The 19,707-nt window shown below is 42.4% G+C and overlaps 1 protein-coding gene across 2 annotated transcripts; it reads right to left on the bottom strand.

Annotated features, from left to right (window-relative positions):
• Positions 1-3,975: 3,975 nt before the first annotated feature.
• On the bottom strand, positions 3,976-16,311 carry RBM24 (RNA binding motif protein 24). Of its 2 annotated transcripts, none has more exons than XM_081245990.1 (4): positions 15,569-16,311; positions 14,326-14,449; positions 12,824-12,878; positions 3,976-6,091 (listed from the first exon to the last, which is right to left on the bottom strand). In XM_081245990.1, exons 1-4 carry the CDS (start codon positions 15,734-15,736, stop codon positions 5,728-5,730), a joined length of 711 nt encoding a protein of 236 aa, XP_081102116.1. In that variant the 5' UTR covers positions 15,737-16,311; the 3' UTR covers positions 3,976-5,727. The 2 variants fall into 2 exon arrangements, with proteins under 2 accessions (XP_081102116.1, XP_081102117.1); XM_081245991.1 differs by lacking the exon at positions 15,569-16,311 and adding an exon at positions 14,910-15,385.
• Between the last annotated feature and the right edge of the window lie 3,396 nt (positions 16,312-19,707).

A 19,707-nucleotide genomic window follows, 5' to 3' on the forward strand; every position in this document is an offset into this window, starting at 1 on the left:
GAAGCACATAGGGTTCGCTAGAAAGAACAGGGTCAGGAAGCAGTGTGTTGAGGTGGTGGGTACAGAGGATGTGCTTTCAGGCCACCCCAACTTGAAATCCAGTTCTCCACCATGCTGAATTTGTGGCTTTGGGCAGGCTGCTTCCTGCTCAATGGGGATACCATCCCTTACCTTATGTTTAATGAGGATTACGTACAAGCACCTGGTGCACGGTGTGTGGTTAGTGGTGCAGGCCGCTTCCCTCGCATCCCTTTGCAAACTTTCTGTTATTTCTCCAAAGGCCCATCAATAGGAGCGACCAGCATCGCATTGAGGAAGAAGCAGCAAAGCATGTGCAAACACCGACGTGAAGAGCTCACCTTTCTCAGCCACAAACGACCTTTTCATACGTAGAAGGAAAGCATACTGGTTAGCAAGGTAAGTACATTTTCTTTAATCTTCCTCCTCTCTTTTCTGACTCGCTTGTCTGCTTAAAATGGAACGTGAGGATAGATCAAAGAATTCCACTGTTCCTTATCCCTGGAGGCCCAAGGGCCCTGATGAAGCTCTATCTGATCCTACCAAAGGCACCATAATTGTCTGTTTCTACCAGCTTTCAGTTACAAAAAAATATACTCCTTTTTCTTAAACATCTAAACCTTGCAAGCATAGTTCAAAAATTCAGCTGTTGTCCTTTTATTTAACTAGAAAACTAGATATCTAATTCGTGTCCTTTAAGTGACCCCCCACCCTCTCACCCCCAGATGAAGTCTCCTGCCACCCAGCCAGCCCCTCTCCCGCTCTTGCCCACAGCAGCCCCCTTAGCGGCAAGTCCTCACCTCGTGCGATCCGGCCCACGTGACCCCCACTCTTTCATCTCGTCCCCTTTCACTTGTTTTTCAGGGAAGCTTTTTTCTTTTCTTCATTATTTTCTTCTACTTCCTTTGCACATCACTCTTCTCTCAAATTTCAAAATGTACACAAGCAAATGTAGGATGGAAGGGCGTACTCTAAGACTCTCCAAAGGCATCTTCTCTATCTCCTTCGCCTCACCTGAGGCATCTACGGCACAGGTGGCACAGCTAAGAGTCAGAGTATTCAGAAAGTAAACAAGTTCATACCTGGTTGGGACTGTCAGATGAACATAGTTTAAAAATAGAGCTAAACCACAACTTTCTACTTGGCAAAACTATGTTTTTGTATTTCACGCCCATTTTGAAAGTCAGTCTGAGATATTTGTCCTTTTAGGAACACATTATCTGAGCTTTTAAATGAAAAGAAATAATGATTGCTACTCAATCCCTGTAATGATGTACTCAGAATGACCTCTAAGTGTGGAAAAATGGAAAACAATGCACAGCCTCCAACTCACTTAAACTATATTGATAGTTTAGTGGTAGCATCTTGAATTTAAAAAATTATTGCATTCATCTTCTGGGATACAAGTGACTGGAAAGAGGGGTACTTTCTGAATAAGTTGGTCAAGAATGACCAAAATACTGTGCAATTTTGAGACAGAACTAATTTATGATATCAAAGCTAAAAATCCTTTTTCTTATCTAAAATCTCTAAAGTGCTTATACATGCATGTACTGTCTGATTTCCTTCTCATTTTGATTTACGATTGAGATTTCAAAGTCTGGAATGTAAATGACTTAGCTAAAATCATTATTGAACTTCTAAAATTCAACTCAGAACAGATATCCCAAATGAAACCTCTTCTGTATGAAGTGCTTAAGCAAAACAAAGTTAGAATTTCCATGGAAACAGCCTGGAACTCTTGAAGGAAAAGAGAGGACAAAAGTAAGCATGAAAATGCATTTATTTATTTTTTGGTTCCTTGTACCTCCGCCCCTGCAAACTTCAGGCTGTCATCCTAATGAACGCTTTCAAGCCTCAGAGGGAATTAAGAAGAACAATATTTGACAGGAGTGAGGAAGGAGCTAAATATAGTTCCCGTGAGAGAAATATATTCCCTAACCTTCTCCTCTCCCCTTTCTTCCCCTGAGCCATCTCTCCATCTTTCAATGTGATTTTTGTGGCGCCCTTGCTGTACAGCAAGTTCAGCTGTGACTTGGTTGGGACAAAAGGAAGGTAACATCATGAGATACTTTTGTCCTCTTTTGGGAGGGTCATTTCATATCAGACAACTGCTGAGGTCCATTTCCAAATGAATATTGTATATATTCCCACAGTATAATTTCCATCTGCCTAATAGTTCAGAATTTCTAAAATGCTCTCATATCGGTTAACTCATTTGATCAGTACAATCTGAGAGGTAAACAAATCAACTATGTTGGGTACGATCAGCTTACACGTTACCAGGATAGAAGGGCTCAAGATCACCCTGCTGGTAAGTAAAGAAACCAGAACTTGGCCAGCAATTTGGATCTCAGGCCATTGCTTTCTCCGACTATACAAATACAACTAACCTCCTGACCAAGGTAGACATTGTGTCATGGGTATTCTCCCCTCTTTATTAGAAGTTAAGAACTTTTATTTATTTTAAAAATACATGCTTTAGCATTATAAAGTAAAAATCTTGCCCTCTCTATAACTGCTGATGTTGATCGGTAAATACCTCCAAGAAAGGTATAGTCAGGGATACATGGACTTTTGACTTCCCTGAGTATGGCTATTTTTGACAAGCTTTTCCCAGAACCTGTTTTTAATTGATAAATCAAATAATGTTTCATTTTAAAGCTCAGCAATCAATACATGACTTACAGAGGACAAAAGTGACCTTTTGTAAATCTGAAACATTAAATGTTGAACTTGTCTTTTGGAATAATCATTGATGCATTGGCTGAATTAAGTAACTTAGAAAATTATTTTACTGATCCAAGATAATACCTTGGGGTGCAATAAAATCTCTCCCTAGGGATATGGTGGTATCTATTTTCTTTGGAAAATTAATGGCAGTTAAGGTTGGAGATTACGATGGCTCTAAATAGGATGATAGTTATCATCAAGTACAAAGTCTGGGACCTCCCTGGTGGTCCAGCGGTTTTGATTCCGTGCTTCCAATGCAGTGGACACCAGTTCCATCCCTGGTCAGGGAACTAAGATCCCACGTGCCATGCGGCCAAAAAAAAAAAAAAAAATAGAAAGCATGATGGAATCTGTTATTATAACTTTCTGCTGCTTATAATTTTTGAAAACTAATGGAATTCAATAAAAGATATCATATCATGCATTTGGGAAATATTAAGACCAAGGAACCAACAGACAATCCATTCCATAATTAACATAACATGTATACTTTAAGACAATATGACAGTCATTCATTTGATGTTCTAAGACACACATTATTAGATATGGCCACATCATTGTGGACAAAAATTAAAAAATAGAAACATTCCAAGAGGTGACTTCCTCTTTGGTTAGCTTTCACTATAGGACATTACAACAAGTGCTACCAGTAATCATTTATCTAGATAAATAGTAATATATTTGACTGTGCCAAGTAGTTGATATACTTTAATACTTAAATAACCATGTAAGATAGGTAGTACCGTCCAACATTATAGGCAAGAAATTAATAAAAACCTCACCCCAAAAGTGAACTACAAAAAGCAATGTGTTACATTCACATTGCTAGTACCTGGTACAGGCTAGCACCAAACGTCAGTTTACCTGATCCCAGCATCACTGTGCTACTCCAGCTTCGAGCTGACTGTTCCCCTCTACAGCCCACTCCTTCCAAGCAACCTTCAGGTAACCAAGTATCACTGCCATGAATCGTCCTTTAGGGTTCACTATAGGGGGAGGACCTATATCATTTGCTAAATGTAAGGCAGATACTGAGTTAATGAAATTTACTTAAAAGGTATAAAAGCAGGGCATCTGGGAAGCTTTCTGCTCACTGAAAATGTTACCTGTAAATCACAGCCATTACTTCTAGTTAAAGGGAGAAATCATTCCACTTTTACAACAAAATTAGAAACAACCAATGCAACAAAAGTTTTTAAAAATTATATTTAATACAAGTGAATAGATTAGAAGATCTGAAATGTTATAAAGCAATATACACAATGAATAAATAATTTGCACAGGAGAATCATGTCTACATTACATAACACTGTCTAGTATGGGAATACTTAAAGTAAATCCAGTGATAATGGAGAAAGTCCATAAAAATGCTAACCTGTCTTCCCTTGTATGAAATTGTTCAAGTATAAAAATCCAATACAGTGTAAAATAGTATTCAATTTACTTTAAGAATAAAAATTGCAAGTATTGCAGTTTCAGAAGAAAAATGTAAAGCAGCATTTAAAAACTACATAAACTACATAAGAAGAGTGTTAAACTAATGAAGTACCAATAAATGAGAGCTACACGAGCAAAAATCAGAGAAGGAAGCATGAAACTAGCAATAGGTCCTGTTAAAAAAAAAAAACCCTAAAAACTAAAATAAACTAAAATGTGTTAATGTAAGAGTACTCTCTTATACAGTGCACATATGAACTTAAATAAATCCAAGTCAACATCTTTAGTTGAATAGGTTAATATTTAATATGCTACATCTAGACCTACTAAATAATTTATGCCATGAGATGAATACATAATTTTACAGTGTCACATCTAAAGTTCCTTTCTTTAGAGTGCAGCATAGTAAAACTTAAAAATAAATATCTTAAATAGCATTACTATTAAGGCACAGTATAAACCACATTATCATTAATTGTTGAAGAATTGTAATCTCAGTAACCTTGTTGTCTCATGTACTGTATTCACTAATAAATAGTTTTAAATATGACTCTGAAATAGATACTAAAAAGTGTAAAATTATTTAAAAAGGGAAAAAAATAAATGTCCTTAAGACAGTTCTTAAGGGTTTAGAGTCTGCAAACTTTGCCCGCCTTTAATCATAAGCCACGAGTCGACACAATAAATAGAAAGAGAAGGCTGTTGTAGTAAAAGCCTGATCCTATTTCAGAATCAGAATTGCTGACACCAGCAGATACAAGTTTCCCAAAATTGAAACAGGATGGGGAGAGGGATTAGAATGTGACAAGCTCATCAAACAAGCACAAGTGATGTGTTCTTTCCAGAACTGTGTGTTATTGATTGTCTGTACAGCTGTTGCACCCATTCATTCCACATCACTTGTTTCACAGTCCCACTCATCCACTGGGTAGATGAGAAAATAGCTTTGGTGCCTGTCCACCATTTCACCCACTGCCATGCTCCTAGATTGATTGTTCGATGCCCATTTTTGAGAGTAAGAACATTACCTTCTTGAAAAAGTTCTCTAGGCCATAGTGACTGCTAAAACTGACAATCAGTGCTTTCACCATTTTTTTTTAAATCTGCTTTTAAATGTAATTCAAGCTACATATTGCTCACTCTGTATTCCCTGGTTCAACTAGATTCAAATAGCATTTTCTAACTGGTAAAAGGCAGTTTGCTTCCCTGATACTATAAAAAGAGCAAAAGTAAAAATCCCGTTATAAAAGTGAAGTTCCATTGTACCTCCTGCCACCGTTTCGTCGCGGCCTTTTACTTACTCAGGCTCTTTGGGATTGATTTCCAAAACTGTGCCCACTCCCCCCCTCATTCTCATCTCTTTCACGTCTAGAACTACTACTGGAGTATTAAAAATAATAATCATCATAATTCTGCTTCACAATAGCATAGTTTTTTTTTTTTTAAAGCTGTTAAGTCAATGTTAACTCTTATTAGCTACTGAAAATTGGGAAATCGGGAGGGAAAGAGGAAACAACTCGACTTTGATCAGGTTCTGGCCTATTGCATCCGGTCTGTTTGCAGCTGCTGAGGCTGATACTGGCCAAAGGCAGCGGCGGCAGCAGCTGCGGCGGCGGCCGCGGCCGCGGTCCCAGGTGCGGCGGCGGTGATTGGCTGCTGCACCGCGTAGCCGTAGCCCCCGGCCGTGACGTAGCCCGCGGCAGCCGGGGAGGCTGCGTACGGGTACTGGTCGTAGGCGGCGGCGGCGGCGGCAGCGGCGGCGGCTGCCGAGTACTGTGCGTACGCGGCTCCCGTGTAGTCAATGTAAGGTGCGGTGGAGGCGGCCGCTGCGGTCGGCTGGACGTGCGGGATGACCACTCCAGGCTGCACAAAAGCCTGGGGATAGACATAGTGGGCAGGTATCCTGTCGAGAAACGGAAAACAGAGTCAGGCAGGAGTTGCCTCCTGTCTGGAGCATGGCTTCTTCCGAGATCAGACCAAACTCAAATTTAGTGGTTATTATGAGCATAGGGTTGCCACAATATCGACTTGCCAGTCACCTGTGAAAGTACTCTGGCGGGAGCCCAAATCATGGAGTGCCCCAGAAGGAATTCAACAACGAAAATAGGATACCCTCCCTGCCAGAATTTTGATTCGGGATCATTTTGGAACCAAGAAATGGCATGGAGCCAAAGTTTGGAAAAATAAATCAAGTTTCAGGAGGGCCTCGCACAGAGGAGGTATTTAATAAATGCTGAATTGAGTTAAGACTTGAGAAAATTTTGTGGTGAGTTCGTTCAACAAAAACGGTTTAGACAATAGAAAGATTCTTAACCGTGAAACCAGGAATCCAGAGGGAATCTGTGATCGTTCAATTCCATAAGGGTGATGGCCGGTTTCTCAAAAACTACAGTAAATTTCAACAAAAGCCGTATGTTTATTATCATGGCAACCCTACTGGAAATTGCTATGCAGACTCAGCACACATTAATCTCTCTGCAACCTCAGTCACCCTTATTAAAGATAATAATAATGAAAAGAGAAGCAGGCGCCAAAATAAAAAAGGAGTTTAAAAGATCACAAGTGTGGTAAACACAGCAGAATCACACTTCTCAAACGAACTGTAGTGCAGCTCACTCTATCACAAGAGGCTGTTGTGGGAAGCTACAGAAATGCTATTAACATTCATGGCAGTGATTCCCAAAGAGATGTGCAGCACGCTTTTGGTCTTTCTTTCTTTCTTTTTCTCCATTAAATTCATAAAGACACAAGGGTCAATCAAACCTGTTTGACTATCAGGCAACTGAAGGTCAGCCAGCTTGTTTATCTCTATGCAAGACAGACAGAAGGGGTTTTGGGGAAATGATGAGGTTGAGGGAAAAGGTAGGGTCAGGGAAACACAACTAAATATTTCTAAAATTAATATCAACTTAAAAGGATTACATAATAAGAGTACGGAAACTTTTTTTTTGAGAATCTACTAAGTCTTGTTTTATCCTCTAACTCAACAGAAATAGATTTATTAGCATATCTGTTTTAAATCTTCCTTACTGGTAGATATTTTATACAAATCAATTCTATTATGGTGTATTATCCTGCAAAACTTCTAGAAAGTGAAACAAAATTGCGTACCTTTTAAAATGATACATTCAGAGGTCACATACAAGACACACTCCAATGGCCTTACTTAAAAGTTAATTTTGTTAAAAAAAAAAAGAAATCACAAGAGGTATTTTAAAAAACCATGCATCTCAGTTCTCACTCTTGCGATTCATAACTGCCCAGTTAAAACGCTACCTTGAATATCTGATTTATTTTCATCCTTCTTTAGAATAATCTCCATCAAAACCCCCTATGTTTCTAAAAATATGACACCATAATGCCATCTGGTTGTTGCCAAAAGCAGCTTACAAGAAGTACAAGCACAAGTAACAATCTTCGAATTTTAAAGAACTCAAAACAGAAAACTTCATATTTAGATTATGAAAACATAAATTTTGCTTTGCCTTTTCAGAGTTTTACTGAAAGCACTCATTAACCAACATCCATGGAAAAGATGAATTTATCACAGAGGGTAGTGAACTTTGACCCCAATGATAAAAATACACTCAATTTTACTAGACTTGTAGATCTTTCCCAGTGCCAGGAGAAACGACGTCATCAAGTGTTTCTGAGGACACTTAGAGATGTTCTTAATTGCTTGTCAGAAACCAGACGCGTGGTCATGCACACACTCAGAACTTTTCTGCGGGTCAGGTGACTGGCTCGTTCAGAGCGACAGGTGTGGCTTTATGAAACACCGTCCCTGGAGGCCGCCGTGTCCACGATGTGCAGACACGGATAAGAAAGCCTTACTCATGCCAGTTTACATGTGGTGATGGACAGCAGGGGCTGCAGCCGGGCTATTTTTGATCCTGTCATGCGACAAGGGTTTCCAGCGGGTAAAATGTCTTTATAAGGCCAAAGTAAAACATCTATCAGCTCCAAAGGCCAGCCAGTATGAATCTCACTGATACTGAAACATTAACCCCTGTGCTCCCAAAGTTCCAAGGACAACACGATAGTTGCTAGGCTTGTATCTCTAAATAAAGGTGGTAACTGAAAATAAGTTTAGCCTACGAAAAGGCAGGATAAAAGTGTGTGTGTGTGTGTGTGTGTGTGTGAAGAATGCTTTAAATGATACACAGGCAGCGTTGCTTACAGGACTCTTGTCTCTGCGTTTATTTTACATTAATAATTTTCACTTGAAAATGCCAACCAATGAGTACAAAGTTTCTTAGAATATCAGAAAACTACATGAAGTCTGGCAAGGGTTAGGAAGCTATCTAGCAGGCAAATGAAACCCTAGAGTTTTTAAGGCTTAGGGAAAGGAGAATCCAGAAGAGCACGGAGAGACTAAAATAGTTCAGAAGGCAGGCAGAATCGGACTAAAGGGTGAGGTGGCACTTCTGAAGCAATTCCTGTATTAGGAGCTCTTTTAATAGCCTGCAGAACCCATTAAGGCAATTTGGGAATCTCCCTCCTGCTAGAGAGCTACCAACATCCTTTCCCTCAGTGAATCATAGAATGTAAATGCCTAGCAGAAATAAAAGCACAAGAGCAAAGCTGACACTTCGGACAACTTTCAAAGAAAATTTACTATGTTTTCCTTTTCTTCCTATCTCTTCAGTTCCCTCTGGCATCTCTCTGTGACTTTTGACATCCTAAAGAGTTTCCTCTTTCAACCTATCACATAAACTGCTGACACAGGCTGCATTTCATTCACTTGTTTAAAGTAACCTAGGTCCCTAACATCCTACCAAACTAAGTGCAAACTTCTTAAACTTCGGCATGCCAGGCCTTTTATACTTCTGGCTCCAAAATACTTTTTCCAGTATTTCTTCTCACCTTTCCTTGAACCCAGGTCAGCTGGGCTCCTCAATGTTTCCTGGACACACCACACACACCCAGAGCTTCACCTTCGCTCGCCACATCCCTCTGTCAGGGATGCCAATCCTCACTCCATCTCTACCTGTTGAAATCGCAAGCCTATCTACCCTAGCTCTACCACTCGCCACGTGTAAAGCCTTCAGGAATTGGCTTCACCTTTTTAGTCTCATATATTTCTCATAAGTGAAATGAACCTAATATTTCCAATCCTAGTATTTCCAACCCTGAATTGCTGTGCATTAAATAAAATTATCTATGTGAAGAGCCAACAGTGAGGAATGTATTCATTGCAAGAGTTCCCTATCCTCCATCATAGCTTAAAATCTAGGTCAACTTCTACCTCTTTCATGAAGACTTCCTGGATCCCACCAACTTCATGTCTCTCTGCCTTATCTGAAGCCATATAGACAGCCCTTCTGGGCGCTTCTCAGTTTTCTTACTAGATTATCAGAGACAGCCGAGTTGTGTCTTTCAGACTACAGCTTGACACAGAGGAAAGAACATGGCTTTGGAGGCCATGATTTGGAACCTAGAACCAGACTCTATCACTTAGTAGTCCCTGAGGGAAGTTAGTTAACCTCTCTGCATCTCAATTTTTCACCCATGGAAAGGACATTAACAGTGCCTTCATCAAATAATTACTGTGATAATTAAATTATATAATTTATGTAAATCCCTTATCAGTACCAGGCAAGTAGCAGGTGTTCAGTTAATGTTAATTACTGTCCCTTCTGCTCCACTTAGTGGACAGTATAATACTTATTATGCGTTAACACAACTAGAGTAAAACTTAGCACTTAAAGGAGTACTAAGTGCTAAGTTTAGCACTTAAAGGAGTACTCCTTTAAACTTAGCACTTAAAGGAGTACTAAATGCTAAGTACTAAGTGCTAAATATTTACTAAGTAAATATTTAAGTGTATTTCAACATGATCGAAACTAGCCCAGAGTTTTCTACTCACAGATCCATAGGCTCTCCTCTCCAACGTTTCAATAAGAAAATGATTCTTTCAAATATAAAATATTTATAAGATATTGTTTAGCAAATCCACAAATTTCTGTACATCTGCCCACTGTGTTACATCAGAAATTCCTTCAGGCCAAGGTTTTTCTCTTTAAAGGCCCAGAGTAATCTGGGGGCCATTTAAAGACCATATAAAAAAATAGTTCCTAGAATTTCAAACAAGTCAAGTAAGATTAAAAATTCTCAAGCTTCTTTCCAGGCCTAAAAATAAGAACATGTGGCATTCAAATAGAATTTAGGATGACCAGGTGTGATTTGTTAGGTACAGACTCTGGGAATTAGAGCAGTGTTAAGAATCCCTTAAAAAAGAAAGAGAAGCCTTGCTTGGTCTATTTGGAATGCTATCTATTTCTAATAAGAATCTCAAGTTCAAACAATTTATGCAAACAGTAATAATCACCATCCTTTATAAAGACAGCTAATATTAGAAGGGATGAAAAACCAAAGGTTACTATCAAAATATGCTTCATTTAAAATTTCCATATGACACATCTTATTCTGGTTGTTATTGCCCTTGTACTACTTTCTTTCTCAAGAATCTGTAAGGACTACCACAGCCAGTCCAAATTTCTATTCTAGCTCTCAAGACCCTCCATAAGAGTCTGGTTTCTCCATGCACTGAGTCTTTCCTCCTCTTTGCCTTTGCTGATGCTCCCCTCATCTTACACCCTTTAGACATGTCCCGTCTTCCTTTTACCTGTCCAGGACCTACCCACTGGTCCAAGTCTAGTTCCAGTCCTCACAAAGCCTTGTCCAACTCCTCCAACTCACCTATTTTCTTGCTCTTCTGAATTCCTTTTGTACTTAAAATAATACCAAGTAATTTAGCAATTAATAGTTCCTGATTCGTTTGTGTTAGTTTGGCTTCCCAAACTAAAGTGCAATCTCCTTATTTTGTACCATCCACTAGCACAGAGAAAAATACTCATATGCTTATACTGGTTGATCAATTTAGCTGTATTAACAACTGTCTCAAGATTATTAATGTGAGATCATGACTAAGTTCACCATCACTTCTTAAGATGTATGTTCTCATCCCCAATTCTACCTTAAACATAGTCTAGACCAATGAGAGGGGGATCCACAGAAGTAGCTGAACCCATCAACCCACAGTTTATCATCAGTATCCCTAATGGTTTGGATGGGGCATTGATAGATTGTTATGGGTAAACGAAGGGCCTTTCTAATCATATTGGACAGAAGACTCTTCTACGGTTTAAAAAAAAGTAAGGGTTGTCAGTAAGTGAGATCTCGATATGGTAAAGGGAAGGTTATAAAGAAGGTGTTTGTGGAAAATATAACTCGACTCTTCCAAGTCAAATTATTATTACTTTTTTGGATCTATTCTTGGAGACACATAAGGTAGACATCTATCTTTGTAGGTAGAATCCAACCTTCCAGGTTACACATGTAGATGTACAGGTGCTAAGCTAGAGAAGAAACTATTGTTGAGGATGAAACACTTCTAAACAGTTAGAATATTTAAAAAGAGAGTGTAAATCTTTGGCATTAGAGTTACAACCATGTTGATCAGGTAGAAAACAGCCAAAACAGACCCTAGGTATTCGGAATAAATTGAGGTAGGTGGGGATCTCCCACTCATATCGTGTCTGAATGGAAGGGAAATGGGGGAGCTTGGATGAGGAAAGCTGGTAATCACAGAACCCACAGAACACAAATATAAGCAGGCTGTTCACCTGAGTCAGGTCTGAAAGGTGAAAGTTAGTGCTACTCTACTCAAAAAACTGGCCAGTGTTAATGAAATCTGATGAGAGTTGTTGAACCTTTACATTAGAAGGCCTAGAAGTGGATATACATTGCCAAAGAAAGAACCCCATTCCCAGAAAAACACCCCAGTAAAACAGAAACTTAGGACATGCAAGCGATGAATCTGTATTCTTACAGAGGGAAATCACACCATTTAGCACTCACTACAAAAATATGGTTAAATGGAAGTCACAGGCTACAGCTTAAAAGCAAGGAATAAAAGGGCCCTTTGCTTCCCATGGCAAAGTCAAAAGTCAACACCCGTCAACACCACCACCAAAACCAAAAACACAAAGAGCCCCTTCCCCGAGGAAAAGAAAACACTTTCACTACAGCTCTTTTCAATTAAGTAAAAAAGCACACAGTTTAGCTATCAACACCACTTCATTACTGTAATAAATAAAATAAAGCACACGGAGGTCTATTGACTATTGTGAAAAATAAAACAACAACAGCAACATCCATGCATCGTTAATCACCATCTGAGCTTGTGTGTCTGAGTCTACTGGTTACAGAGTTTAATTCCAAACAGAACTATTCCACCTCTTATCATCGTATCCTTCTGATCAGTTAGCTTAACTGTATACGAGCCCTGTCAGGTTAGAAAGAGATAAATACAATTGAGTCAAGTTGAACAGTAGTAATGGTGTTGGGACACAATCGTCTGGTACACAAGTCATACCTGGTATTTTTGTTTTGTTTTGTTTTGTTAATCATGAGCTCAAATGTGTCTGTTTTGGAGGCTGCATACTTGGTCAGATAACTTGACTCATCTAAAAATATTTATTTTATCAGCATTCAAAATACACAAACATATATAAATATGTATAACCGGGAACAATCTGTGACATGGTGGTCTTATCTGGATATAAAAAAGAGGCAGGTTAACAAATGATATCCATATTGAAACTTAGGAGGGCCTGATTAATTGACTTACCCAAAAGGTCTTTGTATAAGGGCTGGATGAAGCTGTTGAACACCAAAGGCAAAACCTAACAATAAAACATACCACATTCTCTATTTGTGCATGGTTAGGCATTTATTACTTCTACATATAAAATGCAATCACACCTTTCACTTAGAAGAGGTAATCATTCTTTTAATACTTTAGAGAAAATATAATACATATTTTTGAAAGTCATTTTACTAATGTTATTGTTGATCTAAATAAAAATTTTAGTAGGCTACAAGTGGAAACTAAAAATGATCTGCAAAGTTTAGTTGACAGACACCGAATAAGACCTTAGAAAATCAGACACAGAGAAAGTTCTTGTGGAATGAAACCAAGAACAATAGGACTTGATAATGAAGTTACATGTCACAAATCTTCCTACAATTCTGAATCATGATCTATAAAAAAGCCTTTTTAATTTGGAACATTCTGGAATGCCTTGGATAATGCTTTGTAAGATTCTGGATTTTACAGATTATAGTATTAAAAATTCACAAAACAAACTCTTCTTTCTTTTCTGGATAGCGTACACACACACACACACACACACACACTGTATTAGACAAATACATGTTTTTTAATGCTCACAAATATTTGCACATGCACTCCCTTTCTTGACAACCTAGTTTCCTAGTAAATCTGTTTGCATTGAAGTGTCCACCTGTTTCCAAAATTTCAGATGCACAGACTTAAGAATGAAGAGCACACGACTTAATCAAAGTTGCATGCCCAAGAAAAAGATTACATTTGTTCAAGAGTCGATTCACAATTATTTGTGCTCGTGCAAAGGGCAGTGTTGTAAACCATTCAAGAGGTCATGTTTTCACATAAACAAAATTCTCTCCCTTTTGGTAACAAATAGCTATGTGACTTTGGAGTAAACCCTTTCTCATCTCTGCATCAGTTTCTTCATCTGTGACAAAAGAGTCCTGGAGTGCATGAAATCTCTTCATCCTCTTTCATTTCTAATATATTCTGGGACTTTATTTTGAACATTTACCAGCCAGGCACCACCACCCCTATGCTTCTCTTGGCTCAGTGTTCCAGTTGAATTGCCCGCTCTGAACACAGGGCAACGGGTGGCAAAAGGAGAGACAACACTAAGAAGTATAACCAGCTGGAGTTGACACATTTGGCCCATAGCATCCACATGTGAATGATCTACAAGTGGCTAAAAACCAGAAAGTGGAGAGTGAACTATGATTGTATATAGGAAACAGATGAGTCAAGCGCAAGCCTGGGTGTGTGCAAACTGAACTGACCCCCAAGATCTATTTTTTGCCCACAGGTACATTTCAATTCAGGAAAGGAGTGTTTACAACTCTCATCTACCTTTAATGCCTTGGTAGAATAACCAGCCACAGCTCACCTTTACTAAACATCTACAGATTCTCAGGGAACTAGTGTCTTCCCAATCAGGGATTCATTCTATTCAGAAGTAGCGGGGGTCTCTAGTTGGGGGTGGGGCGTCGAGGGACATTGCTCACCTGGTTGCATGATCCTTGGTTTTGCTCCCAAGTATGCCAGATTCACATTGGCCTTCCTGCCATCAATGATGGGGTTGGGATCCTTGCAGGCTCTTTCGGCAGCAGCCCGGTCAGCCATGGTGACCTTAGCAACATACACACACAGACATACACACAAAGCTCTAAATCAACCCCTGAAGAAACCAACAATCGCACTGGAGAAGTCATTCGTGTTAATAAAACTGAGGGGCGGGGGGGTCTTAAACTTTTTCTTTCTTTTTTTGGGGGAGGGGGCTGGAACTTATCCCTTGATCCTCCACCCAAAACAAAACAAAACAAAACAAAAGAAGAAAACAGAAAGGAGGAAGGAAAGAAACACGGCCCTCTCACCCCCCAAAGTTCTAAGGGTGCTAGTAGGGCCTAGCAGAGATTTGGAAGCCTGAATTCTGTCTTAGAACTCCGCCAGATTCCCCCTCCGCCGACCATTCCCCAGGTCCCTACCCGGCCTGAGAGGCACTGTTTGCTTTAAAGAAAGACTAGCCTCACATCCGGCCGGTGTTCCCAACCCCGCAAACACTCCCCAGCGACAATAGCTATTGTCCTACCCTGGGGCTCCCGGCTTCTCAGCAGCTGAATTGGCTCGCTGAAATCTCCAGGAAGGTTACTATGCTCTCTTTCATTTCGGCAAAGAAAGAGCCAGAGGTTCATCTTTTAAAAGAACTCATCTTTGCAATTAAAAAAGGGGTGGGGAGGGGTGGCATAAGAAGAAAAGCCCTAGACCTCCTGGGGTGTCCCCTCCCTGCCCCAGCCGGAATGCCAGGAAGACACACGCATTTTTACAAAGCAACAGCGCGCTTAACGACCGGCCTCCAACCCGGGAGTGCAATTCGAAGGGGCTACGGCCCCTCCCTCCCAGACCTCCGCACCCCCAAATCCGGCAGTCATCACAGTTCTCTCCCTCCACCCCTGCTCCGCCTGTCCCCCGACACCGCAGCGCTCTCGGTCCCCTCGGAACCCCGCGAGGAAGGCGCCGGCCCTCCCTCCCCAGCTCCACCGCGCGCAAACTTTCAGTTCAGCCGGGAGCGAAGAGGCAGCGCCGGTCACGTCCGCTGGGGTCCTCGCGCGGCCACGCCGAGCCCCTCACTCCCAACTCCGACCCCTCGGGCCAAGCGCCACTCTGTCCCTCCCCGACCCCGTGGTCCTCTGTTTCCCCGCCGAGCTCTTTATCGCCCCCTCCACCACCATCCCCATCCGCGCAACTTACAAATCCATAGCCCCGGGACTTGCCCGTCTGCCGGTCGGTGATGACCACCGCCTCCTCGATCTCGCCGAAGACCTCGAAGTACTTGCGCAGGCTGGCGTCCGTGGTGTGGTAGGGCAGCCCCCCGACGAAGATCTTGGTGTACGTCGTGTCCTTCTGGGTCGTGTGCATCTTCGCGCCCGCCCCGCGGCTCGGGCTCCGGCTGCGGCTGCGGCTGCGGCTGGGGCAGCGGCTGCGCCTCCTCCTCCGGCTCCGCGTCTCCCGCACTCTTGCGCGGCCGCCGGGGGCTGCGGGCGAGCCCGGGGGCGAGGGTGGTGGCGAGGCGGGGGCGAGCGGCCGGGGTCGGCCGAGGGCGCGAGGCGCGCGGCTGCCGAAGTCGCCAGCAGCCCCGGATACCTGACTTCGCTCTCTCCTCCCGCCCCCGCTGCCGGTCACGGTACAAATTCTCCGGATCGTCTGGGTTAGGCTCCGGTTCTGTAGGATGTGCAAACGGTTTCCACTCACCCGGCGGGGAGGCCAAAGCTGAAAAGGGAGGGTGGTCCTCAAGCGAAGAACTGGGTGCGTTTAGAGGTAGATTTTTCTTCCCTAGAAATTAGGTAGGTGTCTCGGGTGCGGCGCGGGGAGGGTCGGCGGTGAGAGCGTCCGGGCGCGGAGGTGGGCGGGCGGGGGGCGCGGCGGCGGGCCCAGGGCGGGGGACTCCGCGCGCTTCGGCTCGGGTTCCGTCCCTCCCGCCGCGGAAGCTGGAAGACAAGTGGCGAGGACGGCTCTCCCCCTCTCTGCTCCCTTCCCCCGCTGGCCGGGGGTCGGCGCCTGGCTGGGGAGGGGGCGGGCCGGACGCCTGCGATTGGCCGCGGCCGCACCTGGGGCGCCCTGCCTCGCCGCCCCCCAGCTGTTGGGAACAGCTGCTTCTCTCCCAGCGCGGCGCGGCGCTGGGCCGCCGGGCTCGGGCACTGGAGCCGGCGCTGGGGAGGGCTGGAGGCGGCTTAGCTCTCGGCGTCGCCTGCCCTAACCCGTCAAAGTCCTAGGGACTCGGCGCGGCCCTAGCCGGGACCCGGGTTGCGGGGACTGCGCCCAAACTGGGAGCTGTGTCGCTTTCCAAAACGGCAACGCGAGGTCTTTGCGCTCGGCCTCGGCGACAGGGCCGGCGACCCGAACGGACGAGCTGGGGGTGGCCCGGATGCCTGGGGCGGTTCGCTGGGAGGCCAGTTCCCTCCCGGGCGCGGGGGCCCAAGAGCTCCGCCAACGATACCGGAATTGGATGCTCCCGGGCCTGGAGAGTGAGAAGGAGGGCCCCCAACCTTCCTTGACCCCAAAGAGCCGGTGCTGGGGAGAACCAGCGAGGCAGAGCCAGGAGGGAAAAAAAGCTTTGGCCCTCGGGTGCGCTGCGGAGAACCACTAGCTTTCGTTGCTCACCGCCCAGCCAAGCTAAGTAAGCGTAGACACCTGTCTATCAGACACCGCTTTCTATTTCAAAGGACCATAAATTAGTACTTCACCTCACGGTCACCAAATTTGTGTTACCTCCTTAACTTATTCCTCCCTAACTATTCGGGAATACTGGTACAGATTTCTCATCATAAATCTTTTTCTTTTTTCCCCTAAGCAGAGAGTTAATCCATTTCCTTCTATTTGAATTGTAAGGATGTTTAGTGACTTGATCTCAACTGTCTTATCAGGATGTACAGTAATTGTAAGAGGTGTAATTTTTGAAATCGACTTGTTACATAATCACTGGCTTCTACCATCAAATCTTTAAAGCATTTGTAGAAATACAGACTTCAGTGCAGCCCATATATATTTATTTTTTATATCAGCTTTTGGCAACTTCTTTTTATCAAGAGTACCTTCAACTAAGCTGTAAGATCATGGTCGTAGTTGAGGTTTGGATGAAGATATTTAATGTGAGCAGAATGTCCCCCCCCCACTGTTGGCACACAATTTGCTTTTAAGTCTTTTCCACCAGGAGCTTCCGCTGAAGTCCACCCAGTAATTGCCCCTGGGCTGCAACATTTATTCTCTTTAAAGCAGTTCAGTATGTTAACCTATTAGAGAGGCACATACTTCTGTTCTTCTTTCCAGGGCACCTCTGCAGTCAGCCCAAGAGGATGAGGTATATTGCATTTGCAAAAGCTAATGGGAATGCAAATATTCTTGTGCAAAAGTTTGAATTCTGTTCTTCATCTTGCTGACATCTGCATGAGGTTGACCTTTTGAGGTCATCAGTTTCTTTAAGTTTGAACCCCCAGCGGGAGATAGAAAGAAAGAAATCTAAAGTTTCTTGTGAAAATGTTTTTTAAATCCAGCTGAAGAAAAATATTTTACAGACATATGAGAGCCAGAAAGTGAAATTGTAAACACCCTCTCCTCATTGCTTAAGTAAAATACAGGTTTAAAAGGAACTCTGTGTACTGGTACAATGAAAGATGATTTTTTTTAAATTAGAAAAAGCAGGCCATGAAACAGAAGAGGCGTGTTTTTTTTAATATTCAACATCCATCTTGCGGTGTCACTTAAGAATTACTGTACTTAGATGAGGCTCAGGCAAAACATCTTTGTGAGGGGAAACTAGTTACAGAGAAGAGTGACTTTGGCTGTCTCACTTCTCTTCCTACCGGGACAGGAGCCCACCCCAGAGGGACTGTGATAAAGGGAAGGAGAGTGTCTAGGAGGGTAGCCAGAAGCTCCAATGTTCACTAGGTAAAGTGGTGAGATCTATAAGGAAATTCTGATCCTATGCTGGGATACCTGTGTTGTAGAACTCGGCTTCTGGAAATAAGATGCTTCCCTGCCATAGTCCTAGAGAAAATAATGCAGCCACCCTACCCCTACCCCGTGTAACTCCTGCCTGGTGTGCCTTTATACCGTCAATCCAACAGTAAATTTATAGCTTCACTTGAAACTTCTCTCATTTTGTATTAAATGATACCTGGATATCCCTGATTTTGAATTCCAGAGATAATTAAAGCATTATCAATAATCGGGTGTTATGTGATTCACTGAAAACAAAGGTTAAGAGGAATGGAGCTTCCTTATTTTCCAAACCAATTTAAACAGAAGCCATAATTCATACCCGGTTCTGCTTGACAAACCATTGAGTGCCCCCCCAAAGGCAGGCACTGGGCTAGGGCCAGGCGTTACTGACGCTGGGTTTGTGTGACATCTGCACAAAGGTGGGTACAGTTATAGCCAGATACATTCTCAGTGGATTTATGAACCTGAGCCATCAGACCATGTAGCCTTGGGGGCATAAAATCTTTCTGAATTCAAAGTTTCAAGGTTATTAAGTACCAAATATTTCTGTGTAATTACCCATTACAAATTCAGGTTTGAAAAACAATACTGGGGTAATCCTTTTGCTTGCTCAGCTGCTTTTGGCAGAGAAGAACGCTTGTATATTCACAGACCTCATGCAATATGATGTGTGCCTCTTTGGAAAGAAAGAGCCATAAAGTACTTTAAAAGTTATAAATAGGTTCCACGTTTGTCATATCCAAATGACTACATATGGATAGCCCTGAATCCTTGGTTCCTACTCCATGGCAAGATCCATATGACTTTATTACTTACAGTAAATTATTGTCCACTTGGTTCAAAATCTTTATCTGACTATTAAAAGCCAAAACCAAAGTTACAAGTTTCACATTCATTTATATATTTTCTTCCCCCCACACTCCCTTCCTCTTAAATTAATCATGGAAATGAACTCCAGGCCCAAGGCTTATAAAGAAAGTTGAGAAAAGAGGGTAATAGCATTTCATGAACGGAGAGAAGTACTATCCCCACTTAAGGAGGTGCCTGTTCCAGAGGTAGTACATTGCTCTGGGCAGCAAGTCTCCTCCAGGCAGGGTTGGCCTCTTAGATGTTACTGGATCTCCCGTAGGTCAGTTAAGTCCTCCACGGGGTTCTATACACATGAACACTGAAGAAATATCTACTGAAGAGAATTGCTGTCTTAAAGATATCTACTTGCATGCTTGATGAGAGAAAATACATTCTTAGCTAGAACTAACCACTTGTAAAGTATTTAGGCCAGGCACTTTTTTTTTTTTTTTTTTTAATTTGGGACACAGAAAAATGGCTTCCACGGAGTCTTTTGTTTTGGTTGTTTGGAAACGTTTACTTATTTTGAGAGTCTGTGTGAG

This window comes from Mesoplodon bidens (genome assembly GCF_964165515.1).
Source record: "Mesoplodon bidens genome assembly, chromosome: 10".
NCBI lineage: Eukaryota > Metazoa > Chordata > Mammalia > Artiodactyla > Ziphiidae > Mesoplodon > Mesoplodon bidens.

Bases quoted from the DNA above. Each gene is read 5' to 3' on its own strand.
- RBM24 (XM_081245990.1), bottom strand. From the start codon at position 15,736: ATGCACACGACCCAGAAGGACACGACGTACACCAAGATCTTCGTCGGG. The intron at 14,450-15,568 runs GTAAGTTGCGCG...TATGTTGCTAAG, and splicing joins AGTCCCGGGGCTATGGATTT to GTCACCATGGCTGACCGGGC. The intron at 12,879-14,325 runs GTGAGCAATGTC...TTTTATTGTTAG, and splicing joins ACCAAGGATCATGCAACCAG to GTTTTGCCTTTGGTGTTCAA.